Consider the following 17,590-nt stretch of genomic DNA (forward strand, 5'->3'; position numbering starts at 1 on the left):
GTGAATATTTTAAAGTTGCTGCTTCAATATGCTAGTCAAAGCCTGCCAGAGCTATTTACCATCTCAGGACAATTTGTTCACTTCACTTATAAATTAGAAATGTGCTCTGGCCAATAAATCTAAATTTATTTTGTAGTAGTCATTTTGCTTAATGGAAGTGTTTTCCAGATGTTGCCTAAGTCTAGTCGTCTGGGCCCTCTTCCAATAAATGAGGAAAGTTTGATTTCATAGGTTGTCACTGTTGATTTTGTCTAACCTTTGGACTAATTGGTTCATCCCACTATATTTGCACTGATATATAAGACTTCCAGGACATGGGATAAACTCATCTATCCTTTACGGGTAAGTGTCAAAGTTAACTTGCTTTATGGAATTAAATGTGTTTTCATTAGAGGTGTTTGAAAAAAATGTATAAGGATAGTAGTTGGAAAGTTTTGAAAAGGATTATATTTATGCAATACACCTGTTGGAAGTCTCTGACTTTATATTGAGAGTTAAGGAAAAGTTGGAACAGTAAGTCCATGATGCTTATTAAATTACATTTCAATGACACAGGTTATTATTTTCCTTAAGATAAAATTTTAACCTTGCACTGCTAAGTACATGCTATACTTTGACTAGAGTTTTAAGATAAGTCTATTCTATGTTAGAGATTTCTTAAGTATTAAAACTGTCAATAACATGGCTGAGGGTGACTTGATTTGTTCTGCATAAAATTAAGTCTAATGGTCAAATATTTTCTATAGAATTAAAGCCGATTTAAAGTCTTGTTTCAAGAATAGGATGGTTTTATTATTAAGTTACATTTTTAAAATTACTGAAACGTGTATAATGCAAGCCTAAGTTAGTGGTGAGATGAAAGAGCAGTTTTCTGATACTTTTATTTTATTTTCAGCAAGGGTACCTACGGTACCTGAAAACAACAATGGCGTGGAAAACACTTCCCATTTACCTGTTGTTGCTGCTGTCTGTTTTCGTGATTCAGCAAGTTTCATCTCAAGGTAGCTTAACCATCGAACAGACTTTTATTTAACAACTATTGCTAATCATTCAGTCTTGATTTTTATAACAACAGAAATATATTTCTAAAAATTTATATTTACTTGAGTTTAATATATCGTACAACCTTAAAATAATATACAACATGTAGCCTGTTTATAAGTGCTTTGGAATTCTCATCTTTTTCTCCTTTCAAGAGTTTTGAGCTTGTGTAAATAATAATTTTGGTACTTGTTATTTCTATGGTTCTCCCAAAAGTTTAAAAAGTGCAGACAGTTCATCATAAATTTATGCTGGAGCTATATAGTATCATAAAATAACTAAAAGAACAAAATTTAGATAACATAATTTTTGCCTGTATGTTGAACAATTTGGTCTTTCAAATCAAATAAATTATTGATAACTTATTTTGGCATCATTTAGGCATAGATACCACGTTATAATAAACTGCAGTGTTTCAAATGGCATTTTATTAGTCCTGAAACTGTTCTCTTTTTCTTACAAGAACTATTCATCCAGGTATGGACAAATACAGATGTGACTGTCATTTTGTATTATAATATTAAATTTTCACAGTCCTCCCAAAGTAGGTCCTGGATGAACAGTTCTTGTTACTCATTTTTAGAGAATGTTAAAGTACACTCAGTGTAATCACATTAGTAGAAGATGCTATCATGCCATCTAGGTGGATTAATAGTAACAACACCAAGCTTTGGATTTTCCTTTTCTTTTCCTTCTGTTCCCCTTTGATAAGCAAAAGCTGAGAGAATAAAAATCAAGATTCATGACAGTTATGATGAAATTACATTTCTAAAGTAAATGTTTCCAGTAAAATACGAAGATTCTTATGAAACCTGAACAAGAGTGATAACTGTCTGTGTAGGCATAAGTTGCAGAATTGTTCAGATACGAAAAGATGGGAAAACACATGAAAGCAAATGTGAATATTCAATGAGAATGATGACTACTCCAGTATCTCCAGACCCTTCGGCTTTCTCATAACAATAGGACAAGGTTCACAACACTGGGGGCACTTTCTAAACTGCCTTTTCCTCTGTAATACAATTGGTTGTTCACTAAAACAGTGCTACTTTAATTTTAATTTTCATTAAATAAATGAAATTAAAATTAACGGGGCTGGGTGCGGTGGCTTACACCTGTAATCCCAGCACCTTGGGAGGCCTAGGCAGACAGATCACCTGAGGTCAGGAGCTCAAAAGCAGCCTGGGCAACATGACAAAATCTTGTCTCTATACAAAATACAAAAAATTAGCCGGGTGTGGTAGCGTGTGCCTGTAATCCCAGCTACTCGGAAGCTGAGGCAGGAGGATCTCTTGAGTTCAGGAGGTGGAGGTTGCAGTGAGTCGAGCTTGCTCCACTGCACTCTAGCCTGGGCAACAGAGTGAGACTCTGTCTCAAAAATAAATAAATAAATAAATAAATAAATAAATAAATAAATAAAATCAGTGGTTACAATTAATAGCAATAAAAGTAGGACAGACACGTAGTCTATGAAAACAAGCTTTTCCTGTAAGGATGATTTCCTATTTTTTTTTTTTTTTTTTTCTTGTTTTTTGAAACAGGGTCTTGCTTTGTTTCCCAGGCTAGAGTGCAGTGGCATGATCTTGGCTGACTGCAACCTCCACCTACCAGGTTCAAGCGATTCTCCTCTCTCAACCTCCTGAGTAGCTGGGATTACAGGCCCCTGTCACCATGCCTGGCTAATTTTTGTATTTTTAGTAAAGATGGGTTTTCACTATGTTGGCCAGGCTGGTCTCACCTGACCTCAGGTGATCCGCCTGCCTCTGCCTCCCAAAGTGCTGGGATTATAGATGATTTCTTATTTCAGAAATCTGCCAACCATAAAAAAAAATCTCTTGATGCTGTCTTGTCTGCTTCTCTTGCTTTCTCAACCTCATCTCATTCTCTTTTTTCTTTATATATAATATATGTATTTATATACATACACTATATATACATTTTTGTACGTGTTATGCATTCATGTATGCAAAATGTTCCGAAAGTTGTCCTATAATTTACTGTTTTATTTGCATATTCAGACCTTGGCATTCCTGGACTCTGTTAAGATTTGTTTTTAGTGTGTTTCAACATTCCTCTGTGGATTTAGGACATTGCACCTGCCAATTTCTGTTCCAGAGATGGATTCCATTGTCACATTCCTGCAGTCATTTCTCAGGGAGGGTTTTAAGGTGGTGTTTTCCAAATGACTTTTTAAAAATATTTGAGAATGAGTATGCTTTTGTTATTGTTTGCTTATTTGTTGCCTGGAGAATCTCTGTTCATGACCTTTATAGTTATGCCCAGTTATTTTAAGGGTTCTCACTTTAGCAGTGGTTGTAAGCATCTGGCTTCCCTGACATTTAAAAAATCCAGTTATCCCCACCAATTAAGAAAGAAAAAGCTCAGTAAAGTTTGTGCTGGTGCAACCAGCTTGCTTTAGCTTATCATCAGGAATGGGAGGCGATGCGATGGGTGCAAAAATCTCAGGCTTAAAATAAGATATATCAGAGTTCAAATTCTGGATGGATTGTTTACTTAAGGTGACCATAAAATGTATTATCTAAATTAGGACAATTATAAGAGTAAAAGAGTTCCTACAAATAATTGGAAGGTATTAATTAACCTATGATGCAGATATACTGGAACTATTAACTAGCCGTGTGAAAATGAACAAGTTGTCAAAATTTCTGTGTTTCAGCTTTCTTATCTCTAAAAAAGGGCTATTAAATCCTGGAAATATTTTCATAAGCATTAGAGATAATGTATGACTCAGTACCTGGCATAGAGAAGCTCAATAAATGTCAACTGCTAATCATCATAGCCACAGCATCGGTAGTAGCTGTAGCTGCCACCTCTTCCTTAGAAATGTCACCCTCTTTAGGCAAAGCCATTACTTTGCCTGCTTTTCAAAAGTGTATTTTTTATCTCAATCTAGTGAAGAATAAAGTGACATAACTGAGATCACCTAAGACATCAGCCAAATATCAGCTGGGCCTATTGCTAACATCATTCCAACACCTTCTCGGTCAATAAAATTCTCTCTCACCAAGCGGCTTCGTCCCCCTCATTAGATCGCTCCCTTTCTATAAAGTGGTTTGGCCATATTTACACCAGTATTGTATAATTTTAGATTTATCAAGCTGTGCAGGGAGATGTGGGGAAGGGTATTCTAGAGATGCCACCTGCAACTGTGATTATAACTGTCAACACTACATGGAGTGCTGCCCTGATTTCAAGAGAGTCTGCACTGTGGGTAAGTCCTGAGAGCGAGTGTCTCCTCTGTCAAGCAGCTCTGTGAGTCTGTGAGTCCCCCCTTGCACCCTCGTGCAGTGCTGTCTGTGAGACTGAGCCTCCCCTTGCACCCGCTTGCAGTGCTGTTTTCCCACTGTATCACTTCCTTTGCTTAAGTGCCTTTTCCTTCACTTGCATAAATGTTGCAGCGCATTGTACCTAAGGATGGTGTCAAAGCTTGTGATTACTGGGGAAGGTAAGGGGAGCCTGGAAATCTGTCACTTGCACAAGGTTATTGACTAGTTCCAAGTAAAATGTCTTATTTTAAATAGAGAAGATACGGTGAGTCAGCAGTTATTAAGTATATAGTAAGGAGTAATTATTTACAATCAGAGACGTCCTCGACTAGTGATGAGGTCTTTCAATAGTTTCGTCAAAAGAATACATGAGCATGGAATAATCTTGTCTACTATTTGACTTTTTGATGTTAATACATTTCTAAATTACCTGGAAAAGGCACTTTAAAGATAAAGTGCTAGTGTTTAATGATGAATTTCAGTTAAACTTGAAGGTCTGAATTTTAAATTGTGAGTAGTGTTTCACTTGAATATATTTTGGACCATTTTGTTATTAACACAGAAACAGTTCCTATTCAATTTAAGAAAATTATAATTAAAATTATTTGAAAGGTATATTTGCTTTAGAATTTGAATGTGAAGGTGAGGAATACATTGTACAATTTATGTATTGGATAGGCAATTATTTCAAATAGGCCTTGGTAAGTCCTGGTACCGCTAACCAAGGCTTTTTAAATTTTCATGTTTTAAATGAGTAGTCCTCCCTAACATAGTCCACACTATAAGATTAGGCTGAAAGCTTTCAACTATACACATTTCCCAGTTTGTCATAATAAGGGTCTCTGCATTACAAATGATTTTTAAGCCTCAAAAGTGGCCCATTTATAGGAATATATATATATACATATATATTTATATGGAATATATTGCTGAGATCTGTACATTCAATTACTGTGAATCTATTACGAAGCAGTGTGTGAAGAGGAGAAGGATGAAGAGATTTCATATTAAGTGTACCTCACTATTTAGACATTTCCCGATTTTTCGTTGTTCATACATGTAAATAACTTGGGCAGCATCAGGACGTCTCCTGGAGTCTTGAAGGGCAAGAAGAGTTGCCCTCAGTCACCATATTTCTTTTTTGACTTGGGCTGTCTCCATCTGGGATACCATCTAATTTTTCCTGGATGATGTACTTCAAATTTTAAATAAAAGACTTAGAAATGAACTTTTGGAAACCTAGTCGAGTCTAAGGTGGGAGATGGCTGTCAAATACACGGGCCTGGCTTCGCAATTAATAATCTGTAACTTCTTGTTTTGCTCTGGGTAGAGCTTTCCTGTAAAGGCCGCTGCTTTGAGTCCTTCGAGAGAGGGAGGGAGTGTGACTGCGACGCCCAATGTAAGAAGTATGACAAGTGCTGTCCTGATTATGAGAGTTTCTGTGCAGAAGGTAAGCATTACAGTACCAACCAATGCTTCTCAGTACAGGCAGATCTGTGCACCAATCTTAGCATCACTGCTAATGTCTAACACGCAGTCTATCTCATGCCTTGATTCTACTAACATATAAGCTATTTCATAACAATTTTGTGTTGTGGAGATGAATTAAAGAAGAAAAGCGCCTTGCAACAGCAGCACCCCCAGGCTCAGCCAGGCTTCAGGAGCACAAGATGTTGCTAGAGGGGAAAAACAGAGGATGAGGCTGAATGCACATGTCTTTTTTTTCTTCAGATGTGGTTCAATTTCAGGTTAAATCAACAGTAATCAACTCATTTGATTATTTCTTGTCTCACCCTTGCTGACTTCACATAGTCAACTATCCTTTGAGCTATCTGTGCTTTTGGCCTCAGTGTTTGAGTATATATTTAAGGACACAGCAACACTTTCAGCTTCCCTAAACAAGTAAATTTATGAATTAGTTTAAGCCGTTAAATTTACAGGCAAATCTACCTAACAAGTTGTTAACTGTCATGTTCCGTCCCATTTCTGCAGTCTCCTCAGCAGTCTCTGTTCCAATACGTGTGCATGGTAAAGTCAATAACAAGCGATATTCCCATCTTAAAATCATCTTCTCTATTTATAGGTCTTGAAGGACTACTCTAGAATATAACAAAAGGCTCCAGATTTTATAGAAAAAGATTTTAAAAACATACTTAAATACTGGATTACTTTCCTTTACCAAATGGTTGTTCTTAAATTCTACTTTGTTAAAACAAGAATATTTGTGGAGGTGAAGACAAGCTTTGCTTGCATAATCAATCTTATCATTTTATTTAAACAAGCCTGCACCTCCTGCTTCTTTAGAACAGTGAAGAAACAGAGTGGAAAACCGTTAATCAGCAGATTTGAGAGATGTTTCTTAGCTGTTCAATGTTTTCATGGGAAAACATTCCAAAAATAATGAAGACAACACCCTTGTAATAAAAAACTCAGAGCTCACCCTTCCTGCAGCTTTTAGCAGGTCCCATGATGAGTGACACATATTTACTTATTACCCTAACTGTTTTGGCTGTGAGACAAGAAAGCTAAGAATTTGTTTTGGGCAGAGGATGTGTAGGGAGGGAAGATGGTTGGAAAGTGATGAGACATTGAGAGAACATTTTGATAAAGATAATACTTTATGCTAAGAAATGTTTGGTCAGCTTACCTAAAGTTTAGGTAGAACTCAGTGGAAAAAAAGATGAAGGCAATGCTGGCCAACTTTCTTTACAGAATTCATAAGATAGTCAGAGTCCCAACTTAAAATAATAAAACCACTCAGAATCTCAATACTTTATTTTTTAAGTATAATAACCAAACTATCTTGAGATTCACCACCTAGTTGTTTCAGTATAGATACCACTTACAGGTGTCTATATATCTAAAAATCGTAACATTTCAAGAATTGAAGGAATCCCAGCCATCCAAGTGCCTCCGAATGGGAGAGAGAAAACAGAGTTCAAGAGGTTAACCGTTCTGGCCAAGAGCATGAGCTAGTACATGGCAGATCTGTTTCTCAAATTGAGAGACTTGACATTTTTGTTGGGTGGCAGGAGAAACGAGAGGGGCAGTGGCCAGTTCATGGAGACTATAGCAATAGGGTTTTGGGGCGATGTTGCTGGGAGCAGCATGATTTATCACAACTCTTCTGTATCTAGAGAGTCCCCAGTGCTCTCTGTTTTCATATCCTTCATTAGTCCCTCTTGTTCCTAATGATTAAAAAAAAAAATTAAAAAGTTCTGTGTTTTCTCTTCTAGACTGAGAAGCAAAGGAGGGAAGGGGACTAAAAGGTTAAAAAGATACACTCCAAACCATTAACAGTTGTATCTTTGGGAAGGGCAGCACATTTGAGGAAAAGCATAATGTGAAGGTGTGAACTTTTCACAAGAATATTCATGTGGAACTTTTGTAATTAAAAAAAGAACAAAAGGCAAATTGGCATCATTTAATTTAAATGAATATTAAAACAAAAAATGAATACTAAAACAGAAAAGAAATTCTGAAGGCAAAGACTTTTAGAAATCATCTTGAATAAACATCTTAGTTTGTAGACAAGAAGATGAAGTTCAAGAGAATTATTTGCCTAAGGTCACAATGGTAGAGGCTCGTAGGTCTAGGACTGGAATTCAGGTCTTCTGATTCCTGAGACTTTGCTCCCTGTCATAACTTACAACAATCTGAGAACCAATATTTTATAGCAATGCATCCTTAGAATTAAATGGAGTCATTCGTGTTGGGCTGGAGCCTGCCTGCACTGACCGTCACCAGCATCTACTCTTGAAGCTAGATGCATCCGTGCTTTTCACAGTTAGAGCTGCTGATGAACATAAACAAGATGTTAACTGACTTGTCTTGCTTGGCCTCAGTGCATAATCCCACATCACCACCATCTTCAAAGAAAGCACCTCCACCTTCAGGAGCATCTCAAACCATCAAATCAACAACCAAACGTTCACCCAAACCACCAAACAAGAAGAAGACTAAGAAAGTTGTAGAATCAGAGGAAATAACAGAAGGTAGGAAGATGACAGATATAATCAAAGGAGCTTTCTTAGATGAAATAACTTGTAGGTGACTGCTTATCTAAGCCCATTCTCTGAGAACAGGGTAATCTTAGGAATCATGAGGCTCATTATACTCGAAGGTTTTAGACTTTGCTTTTAAGTAAAGTTTAAGACAAAGTATAAACTCTCAGGTCTTTCTGTATTTACCAAACCCAGCATGAGTCTGGGTTAAAACAAATCAGAAGGGACAAATCTTACTGTAAAAAACAAAAACCATCCCATGATTTTCTTTGCAGAATAATTTGATTCTGTGTTTTGGAGGATATGGGAAAGTTGAGAGATACTAGTAATACTGCTAGTATCTGTGATAAGCCCAGGTGCCTTGCTTTTAACTGACAGTTGAAAGGCAGTTGGTCATATTACTAATAAAAGCAAAATCCAGATACTTGTAGATTAGTAAATAGCACTTCTTGCTGTATTTAGACTGGCAGTTCTTTTTTGTTTTAAATCACAGTTGGTGTGATCAAACTTTCTATTTGATTTATAGAACATTCTGTTTCTGAAAATCAAGAGTCCTCCTCCTCCTCCTCCTCTTCCTCTTCTTCTTCAACAATTCGGAAAATCAAGTCTTCCAAAAATTCAGCTGCTAATAGAGAATTACAGAAGAAACTCAAAGGTTTGAGCATTGATAAAGATCAAAGACTATATCAATGCCATATTAACAATGATTATATTTAAAAGTAGTGCGTGTTGGTAGAATGAAGACATCTCAATATGGGGTGGGGGAATATAACTTTAAAACTATTATCTTAGAAAGTACCAAATGAATACTTCCTACAGGAAATTAGTGCCAAGCAGCTCAGAAGCCACTCTAAAAGCAAAAGATAAGAAGATGCTGTAGCAGTGACTGTGGAACCACAGGATGGCACCAGAGATGATTATTTATGGCGTTCTATTGTCACTCTTATTTACTTGATATCATTTTGCTTCTTCCCCTTCATCTTCCTTGCATTTTCATTTTCCCTTCCCCAGCTTTATTTTAACAAACATTTATATACTATCATTCTAAGTGTTTTACAAGTATTAATTCATTAAATTCTTACAAATCTCTATGGAAAAAATGTTATCCATATTTTACAAATCCTCTTTATTTTCCTAGTAACTTATATATCTGGCTGATTTTTCTCTAGTAGAGACTGTGCTACAGAGTAGGCTATTATTGCCTGAAAAGAGATTTCCTTTGCTGTTTATTATTTCCTGAAGTTCTGGTTCTAAAATATATTCTCTTTCTCCAGGAAATACTGAATTTTTGGATAAGGGAGTTTTAAAGAACTCTAAGTGGTTGTGATTTCCTCTGAAGCATTCTCTCTAGATAAATAGCCAGATATTTAATCTTTTAGTCACCCAGAAAATCATGCACAAAGCCACCCTTGGGCTTTGTAGTTCACCTGTGGGGTAGTTGCTATGGGAAAGCCTTGATAAATACTGTCTTTTTGCTGCCATGGCACCCTAATTGCCTACTTATGTCCCCTGGGACTTGCAAGTTTAGCTGCACAGAAGAAAAGGAGTGGCTAATAGCCCTATGTGTGGGAACAAGCCTCAAGCAAGGACTGTGGGGGTGACTGGGGCAGATCGCTCAGAGGTAGCTGTAGAGGCCTCTGAGATAATTGGTGCAGCAAGATGGTAGTACTAGGTTTCCAGGAGGAAGGAGGGGACACTGGGCACTGAAGAATAAGACTAGAAAAGTGGGGAGTAAAGAACATTAATATAAACAGATGAATTAGTGTTATTTTTCATGTTGGTAATTTCCAAGTTGCCACTGACTTCCATGTATTAATTGTATAGAGTTTAATTTGTGCTTTCTCATCCCTCATCTTATTCATTCCCTAAAACAGCCCAATAAGATAGGTTGAGTATTTACCATTTTACAACAAATTAAAGGACATAGTAGAGGTTAGCAATTTGCTTAGAAACACACAACTAGTCAATGATAAAAATGGGATATTTATGTCACTATTAAAGAAAAAAAATTCTAAAATAACAAGATGTATATATATATATTTTTTCTCCAGGAAAAGATAACAAGAAGAACAGAACTAAAAAGAAACCTACTCCCAAAGCACCAGTTGTAGATGAAGCTGGAAGTGGATTGGACAATGGTGACTTCAAGGTCACCACAACTCCTGCCACGTCTACCACCCAACACAATAAAGTCACCAGATCTCCCAAGATCACAACAACAAAACCAATAAATCCCAGACCCAGTCTTCCACCTAATTCTGATACATCTAAACAGACATCTTTGACAGCAAATAAAAAGACAACAGTTGAAACTAAAGAAACTACTACAACAAATAAACAGACCTCAACTGATGGAAAAGAGACTACTTCAGCTAAAGAGACACAAAGTGTAGAGAAAACATCAGTTAAAGATTTAGCACCTACATCTAAAGTGCCAGCTAAAACTACACCCAAAGCTGAAACTACAACCAAAAGCCCTGCTCTTCCCCCCCCAAGGAGCCTACACCCACCACTCCCAAGGAGCCTGCATCTACCACTCCCAAAGAGCCTGCACCCACCACCACCAAGTCTGCACCCACCACTCCCAAGGAGCCTTCACCCACCACCACGAAGAAGCCTGCACCCACCACTCCCAAGGAGCCTGGCCCAACCACCCCCAAGGAGCCTGCACCCACCACCACCAAGAAGCCTGCACCCACTACTCCCAAGGAGCCTGGCCCAACCACCCCCAAGGAGCCTGCACCCACCACCACTAAGAAGCCTGCACCCACCACCACCAAGAAGCCTGCACCCACCACTCCCAAGGAGCCTGCACTAACCACCCCCAAGGAGCTCACACCCACCACTACCAAGAAGCCTGCACCCACCACTCCCAAGGAGCTCACACCCACCACCCCTGAGGAGCTCACACCCACCACCCCTGAGGAGCCCGCACCCACCACCCCTGAGGAGCCCGCACCCACCACCCCTGTGGAACCCGCTCCCACCACCCCTGAGGAACCCTCTCCCACCACTCCCAAGGCACCGGCTCCCACGACCCCTAAGGAGCCTGCTCCAAAAACTGCTCCAACTACCCCTAAGGGGACTGTTCCAACTATCCCTAAGGGGACTGCTCCAACTACCCCTAAGGGGACTGCTCCAACTACCCCTAAGGAGACTGCTCCAACTACCCCTAAGGGGACTGCTCCAACTACCCTCAAGGAACCTGCACCCACTACTCCCAAGAAGCCTGCCCTCAAGGAGCTTGCACCCACCACCACCAAGGAGCCCACACCCACCACCTCTGACAAGCCTGCTCCAACTACCCCTAAGGAGCCTGCACCCACTACCCCCAAGAAGCCTGCTCCAACTACTCTTGAGACACCTCCTGCAACCACTTCAGAGGCCTCTACTCCAACTACCACCATGGAGCCTCCCACTAGCCACAAAAGCCCTGATGAATCAACTCCTGAGCTTTCTGCAGAACCCACACCAAAGGTTCTTGAAAATGGTCCCAAGAAACCTGCTGTACCTACAACTAAGACTCCTGCAGTGACTAAACCTGAAATGACTACAAGAGCGAAAGACAAGACAACAGAAAGAGACATACGTACTACAACTGAAACTACAACTGTTGCACCTAAGATGACAAAAGAGACAGCAACTACAACAGAAAAAACTACCGAATCCAAAATAACAACTACAACCACACAAGTAACGTCGACCACAACTCAAGATACCACACCATTCAAAATTACTACTCTTAAAACAACTACTCTTGCACCCAAAGTAACTACTACAACAAAAAAGACAATTACTACAACTGAGATCATGAACAAACCTGAAGAAACAGCTAAACCAAAAGATAGAGCTACTAATTCTAAAGCGACAACTGCTAAACCTCAAAAGCCAGCCAAAGCACCCAAAAAGCCCACTTCTACCAAAAAGCCAAAAACAACATCTAGAGGGAGAAAACCAAAGACGACACCAACTCCCCCAAAGATGACATCAACAATGCCAGAATTGAACCCTACCTCAAGAGTAGCAGAAGCCATGCTCCAAACCACCACCAGACCTAACCAAACTCCAAACTCCAAACTAGTTGAAGTAAATCCAAAGAATGAAGATGCAGGTGGTGCTGAAGGAGAAACACCCCACATGCTTCCCAGGCCCCATGTGTTCACACCTATAGTTATTCCCGGCATGGATTACTCACTAAGAGTACCCAATCAAGGCATTATCATCAATCCCATGCTTTCCGGTATTAAGAATCAGTTATTTTCATTTTTAAAGCTGGTAATGTTAGTTTACATCTATATGAACCAGAATGCCTTAGTTTAGTATCACTTGAGTGAGATGTATTACCTGACCTGATTAACTTGTGAAGTTTTACAGCTTCCCTGTAGGTAAGCAGAGGCATTATAGTAAGCTTATTCATTCTCTAGAAAAGTAATAATTTAGGGTTGGGAATTTAGCATGTGTGTGTCTGTGAGCAGCAGTGATGGTACATTGAATGTCAAAAGAATTTAGTTGGGTGTCTATTCTTAAAAGTACAATGCAAAGCAAAAATCTGTAGTTATCATTTTCCAAACCAACCCAAAGGGAGGGCAATCAGAACTGAAAGATGAAATTTCACATTGAGTTCATACATCCAATAAATGTCTAGTTTACATGAAAATCTAGGTAACCTGGCCCATTCCAATTCATAATAATTTATTTCATGTAATACTTTTGAAGAGTATCATCTTTAAGTAAAATGGAATTATCAAGTATGTAACTATGCAAACACGTCAAACTCTGTTCTTCAAGATCTTAGAAAAGGTAAACAGGAAATAGAACCCTGTGGAAATACTTGAAAAAACACACACACTTTTCTCATTCTGTTCTGTATTTGTTTTGTTTTTGCTAATTTGTTTAGATGAGACCGATATATGCAATGGTAGGCCAGTAGATGGACTGACTACTTTGCGCAATGGGACATTAGTTGCATTCCGAGGTGAGCTATGTACACATTTATTTTTCTTCTCATCATTCTGTTTTGGCATTTATGAGAACCAAAGCCATGGAAGAGTGCTAGTTTGGGTTGTTTTCTGGAGGGGAATCTGATTGATAAACATACCTCACAGGAGAATCTGAGAGTAATAATGGAAATATTGGATTAAGAAAACTAGACAAAGTAACAAAACAAAACCAAGACCCTGAACTGATATTACTGAGGTTTTTTTTCCTACTGTTAAGATTAAAAAGGTAGTTCAAAAATTTTTTTTTTGGGTGGTTGTTAAAATTTTAATTTCATACCAAATGAAATGACACCAGCATGCATATTCGCTGCTTTATTTGAAAATAACATCTCAATTGTGATGTGTTCAAGTGTTACACTCTCTGTTGGAGGGTAACAGAAGAAAAGTTATTTCATGTTAATTCTCTGCTGTACTCTCTGCTAGTCAGTCTTAACACATATTTAGATTAAATTTGAAAATAATTCCTTTTTGTATAGTAGAGGCTAAAGAGATGTTAGTCATTAAACTGTAATTCCTTAGTTCTAAGAGATAAAGAAATTGAGAACTAAAGAGTAACTGTAAGTCACAAAGCCAAAAGGCTTTTTTGAGACAGGGTCTCCCTCTGTCACCCAGGCTGGAGTAGAGTAGCACAATCATGGCTCAATGCAGGCTCAACCTCCTGGGCCCAAGCGATCCTCCCGTCTCAGCCACCTGAGTAGCTGGGACTACAGGTGTGCACCACCATACCTGGCTAATTCTTGTATTTTTTTTTGTGAAGACAGGGTTTTGTCATGGTGCCCACACTGGTCTCAAACTCCTGGGCCCAGCCATCTACCCACCTTGACCTCCCAAAGTGCTGGATTACAGGTGTGAGCCACTGCACCTGGCCTAACCAATAGTTCTTTCTAGAGAAACTAGAAAACTAAAATATCTCAAAGTTTATGCTAAATTTTGGACTTGGGAAATACCTGCTCTCAGAAATGTTCAAACACTACCTTTTGGATCTGACTAAACTTCCAGTCATACAATGCATAAGAAAACTACATTTTTTTTTTTTTTTCCATTTTGGTTTCTTTTGTGATAGGTTTAGTATTCAGCTTGTAGGCTGATGTCTTTCCTTAAATTTTAGGTCATTATTTCTGGATGCTAAGTCCATTCAGTCCACCATCTCCAGCTCGCAGAATTACTGAAGTCTGGGGTATTCCTTCCCCCATTGATACTGTCTTTACTAGGTGCAACTGTGAAGGAAAAACTTTCTTCTTTAAGGTAACACAATTATCTTTGTGAGAGAAATTTAATTATAATTTGTAAATGCATTGTTTATTACAACGTATATCGCCTTAACCTCCAATATAAGTGTCAGCACTTTAAACTATCATCAAAATTTAATCATAAGCAACAGTTTGATAACATTAATGGTCAAAATTCAGCCATTCAACTAAGTTAACATGTTCTCTCTAAACTTAAATCTAGAAATGAGTTCCTCAGCTTTTTTCCCAAAGCTGGTAACATAATTTTCTTTTAAATTATCAGGATTCTCAGTACTGGCGTTTTACCAATGATATAAAAGATGCAGGGTATCCCAAACCAATTTTCAAAGGATTTGGAGGACTAACTGGACAAATAGTGGCAGCGCTTTCAATAGCTAAATACAAGAACCAGCCTGAATCTGTGTATTTTTTCAAGAGAGGTATGTGCTACATAATTGACAAGATTACAAAACTTTTAAAGAATTACACTCAGCATTTTATTATTGAGTTTACTGTCAAAAGGTATCGTTAATGGCTGGAATCAAATATTTTCAGTGACAAAATAAAATGGAGGGTAGTATTCTTATTGCCCTCAATTTTTTATTTAGATTTCTTCACAGGCAAATCACAATTCATTTGAGTTTTCAGGTCACTGACAGAATGTCATTTACTTTCGCTTCACAAATGTGCATGTCATCCTTGCACAGGGGCCATGCTAATCTCTGTATCATTCCAATTTTAGTATATGTGCTGCCAACGTGAGCACTTGTCACTTTCAATGGAAATTAAATACATAACCATGTAATTGGCTGCATCTATTCATTCAACAAGTATTTCAGGGTTTAGTAATTATTTTTACAATACCCTTGACTAATAGCCATTAATATCGACATATTATATGAAAAATGAAACAAAATTTTTTCCTATACATTGTAAAAGTTGTTTTCCATCTTTTCTGAGGGTATTAAAATTTTCATTTTCCATGTGATATTCTAACACATAACAGGTGGCAGTATTCAGCAGTATATTTATAAACAGGAACCTGTACAGAAGTGCCCTGGAAGAAGGCCTGCTCTAAATTATCCAGTGTATGGAGAAACGACACAAGTTAGGAGACGTCGCTTTGAACGTGCGATAGGACCTTCTCTAACACACACCATCAGAATTCACTATTCACCCGTCAGACTGGCTTATCAAGACAAAGGTAACATTTTTATTCTGTTAAAAAAATCCTTAAACATAAGTAGATGTGATACAGTTTCTTATACAGTAAGGCTTATGAAATATAGATACTGATCAAACAGCCCTAATAATTTAAGCTTACTGATGAAAAACTCATCCACTTGCTTTAGTGAATAACCAAAGACCAATACTTTCTTTTTCCTTGTGGGTAAGGAAAGCAGTTTGTTTAGGTTTGTCAGTTATAACCAATACTATTTATCAAGTACTTCTTACCAAGAACTATTTTTATATACCAATCTATAACCTTCAATAGTTCTACATCAGAAGGCAAAAACTGAGATTAAAACTCAGATCTGTCTGGCTCTTTCCAAGATAGCACATTGCCTTTTAATCTGGTATCTTTTATTAAACGTATCATCTACAGGTTTCCTTCATAATGAAGTTAAAGTGAGTACACTGTGGAGAGGACTTCCAAATGTGGTTACCTCAGCTATATCACTGCCCAACATCAGAAAACCTGATGGCTATGATTACTATGCCTTTTCTAAAGGTAAGTTATTAACTAATAGTTTCCCAAGGAGGTGATATCATTTGTGAAAATAATGAAGATAAAGTAAAAATGCTGGCTGCAATGACTGAATGTGAGAAGTTACACTATGATACTTATTCTCATTGCTGTGGAGAAGAGTTAAGACTTTTGCTTTAATTTCAATTAAAATGAATGGCACTGCAATTCAATTCTGCTCTAACCTTCATGAGATTACGATAAAACATCCAATTACTAGAGTAAAATTGCTACTGATGATACTATTTTACTTCTATCATTTGTGGCATTTAACAGATAACTTGGCACAAGGTTATACTGATTTGCATCATTGCAGAGTCTATAAGATCAGAAAGAAGTGCCTGAGAAACTAACTTTATCAATTAAATTGTGTTACTCAGGATGCTTTTCTTTGAAATGCCCAGAAATCTAAGTTATTTTGCCTGTAATTCCATAATATGAATGACACTGGCATGTATTTTTTTAAAAAGAATAAACCCAAGTAAATTATTTTTCAAACTTGGTTACTCTTTAATGCTTATTTCATAAACGAGAGTTGAACTTGATTTTACAAAAAGATGGAGAAATGTCAATCTTCTGAAACATCAAAAAAGCTGAAAAGTCTAGGTAATTGTTTTCTTTCTGTTATAAAGTTCAAATTAATTAGTAAAACATCTCTATTAAAATGATAAACATTGTCTTTGAGCATAATAGTCAATATAAGTTATTTTTTAGTTTGGGCATTGTTTTCTTTTAACTAAAAAAATGTTTTCTCTTCCATTTAGATCAATACTATAACATTGATGTACCTAGTAGAACAGCAAGAGCAATTACTACTCGTTCTGGGCAGACCTTATCCAAAGTCTGGTACAACTGTCCTTAGACTGATGAGCAAAGGAGGAGTCAACTAATGAAGAAAATAAGAATACATTTTGACACTGAAAAACATTTTATTAATAAAGAATATTGACATAAGTATACCAGTTTATATATAAAATGTTTTAAACTTGACAATCATTACACTAAAACAGATTTGAAAATCTTATTCACAGTTGTTATTGTTTACAGACCAATTAATTAATATTTCCTCTATTTATTCCTCCTCTCCCTCCCATTGCATGGCTCACACCTGTAAAAAAAAAAATAGAATCAAATTGAATACATCTTTTAAGAACTCAAAACTAGTGTATTCACTTACTCCACTTCATTATAAAAAATATCTAGGCATTATGGATATAAAACTGTTGGGTATTCTACAACTTCAATGGAAATTATTACAAGCATATTAATATTTTTGTGACAT

At 37.3% G+C, this 17,590-nt stretch overlaps 2 protein-coding genes across 2 annotated transcripts in view; one reads left to right on the plus strand and one right to left on the minus strand.

Annotated features, from left to right (window-relative positions):
- The first annotated feature begins 324 nt into the window (after positions 1-324).
- On the plus strand, positions 325-17,284 carry PRG4 (proteoglycan 4). The gene is given in 13 exon segments (XM_017848104.1): positions 325-342; positions 896-1,001; positions 4,151-4,273; positions 5,659-5,778; positions 8,174-8,323; positions 10,384-10,815; positions 10,818-12,572; positions 13,230-13,307; positions 14,441-14,577; positions 14,845-15,001; positions 15,568-15,765; positions 16,168-16,293; positions 17,073-17,284. Coding segments are annotated over 12 exon segments (3,450 nt in total). The 5' UTR covers positions 325-342; positions 896-925; the 3' UTR covers positions 17,171-17,284.
- The window catches only part of TPR (translocated promoter region, nuclear basket protein), a 66,954-nt gene continuing 66,580 nt past the window's right edge, over positions 17,217-17,590 (minus strand). Inside the window, 1 exon segment of the mRNA XM_017848052.1 lies at positions 17,217-17,416. Coding sequence (XP_017703541.1) covers positions 17,361-17,416 — 56 coding nt within the window. The 3' untranslated portion in view covers positions 17,217-17,360.

This window comes from Rhinopithecus bieti, unplaced genomic scaffold, assembly GCF_001698545.2.
Source record: "Rhinopithecus bieti isolate Rb0 unplaced genomic scaffold, ASM169854v2 scaffold_27006, whole genome shotgun sequence".
Taxonomy (NCBI): Eukaryota; Metazoa; Chordata; class Mammalia; order Primates; family Cercopithecidae; genus Rhinopithecus; species Rhinopithecus bieti.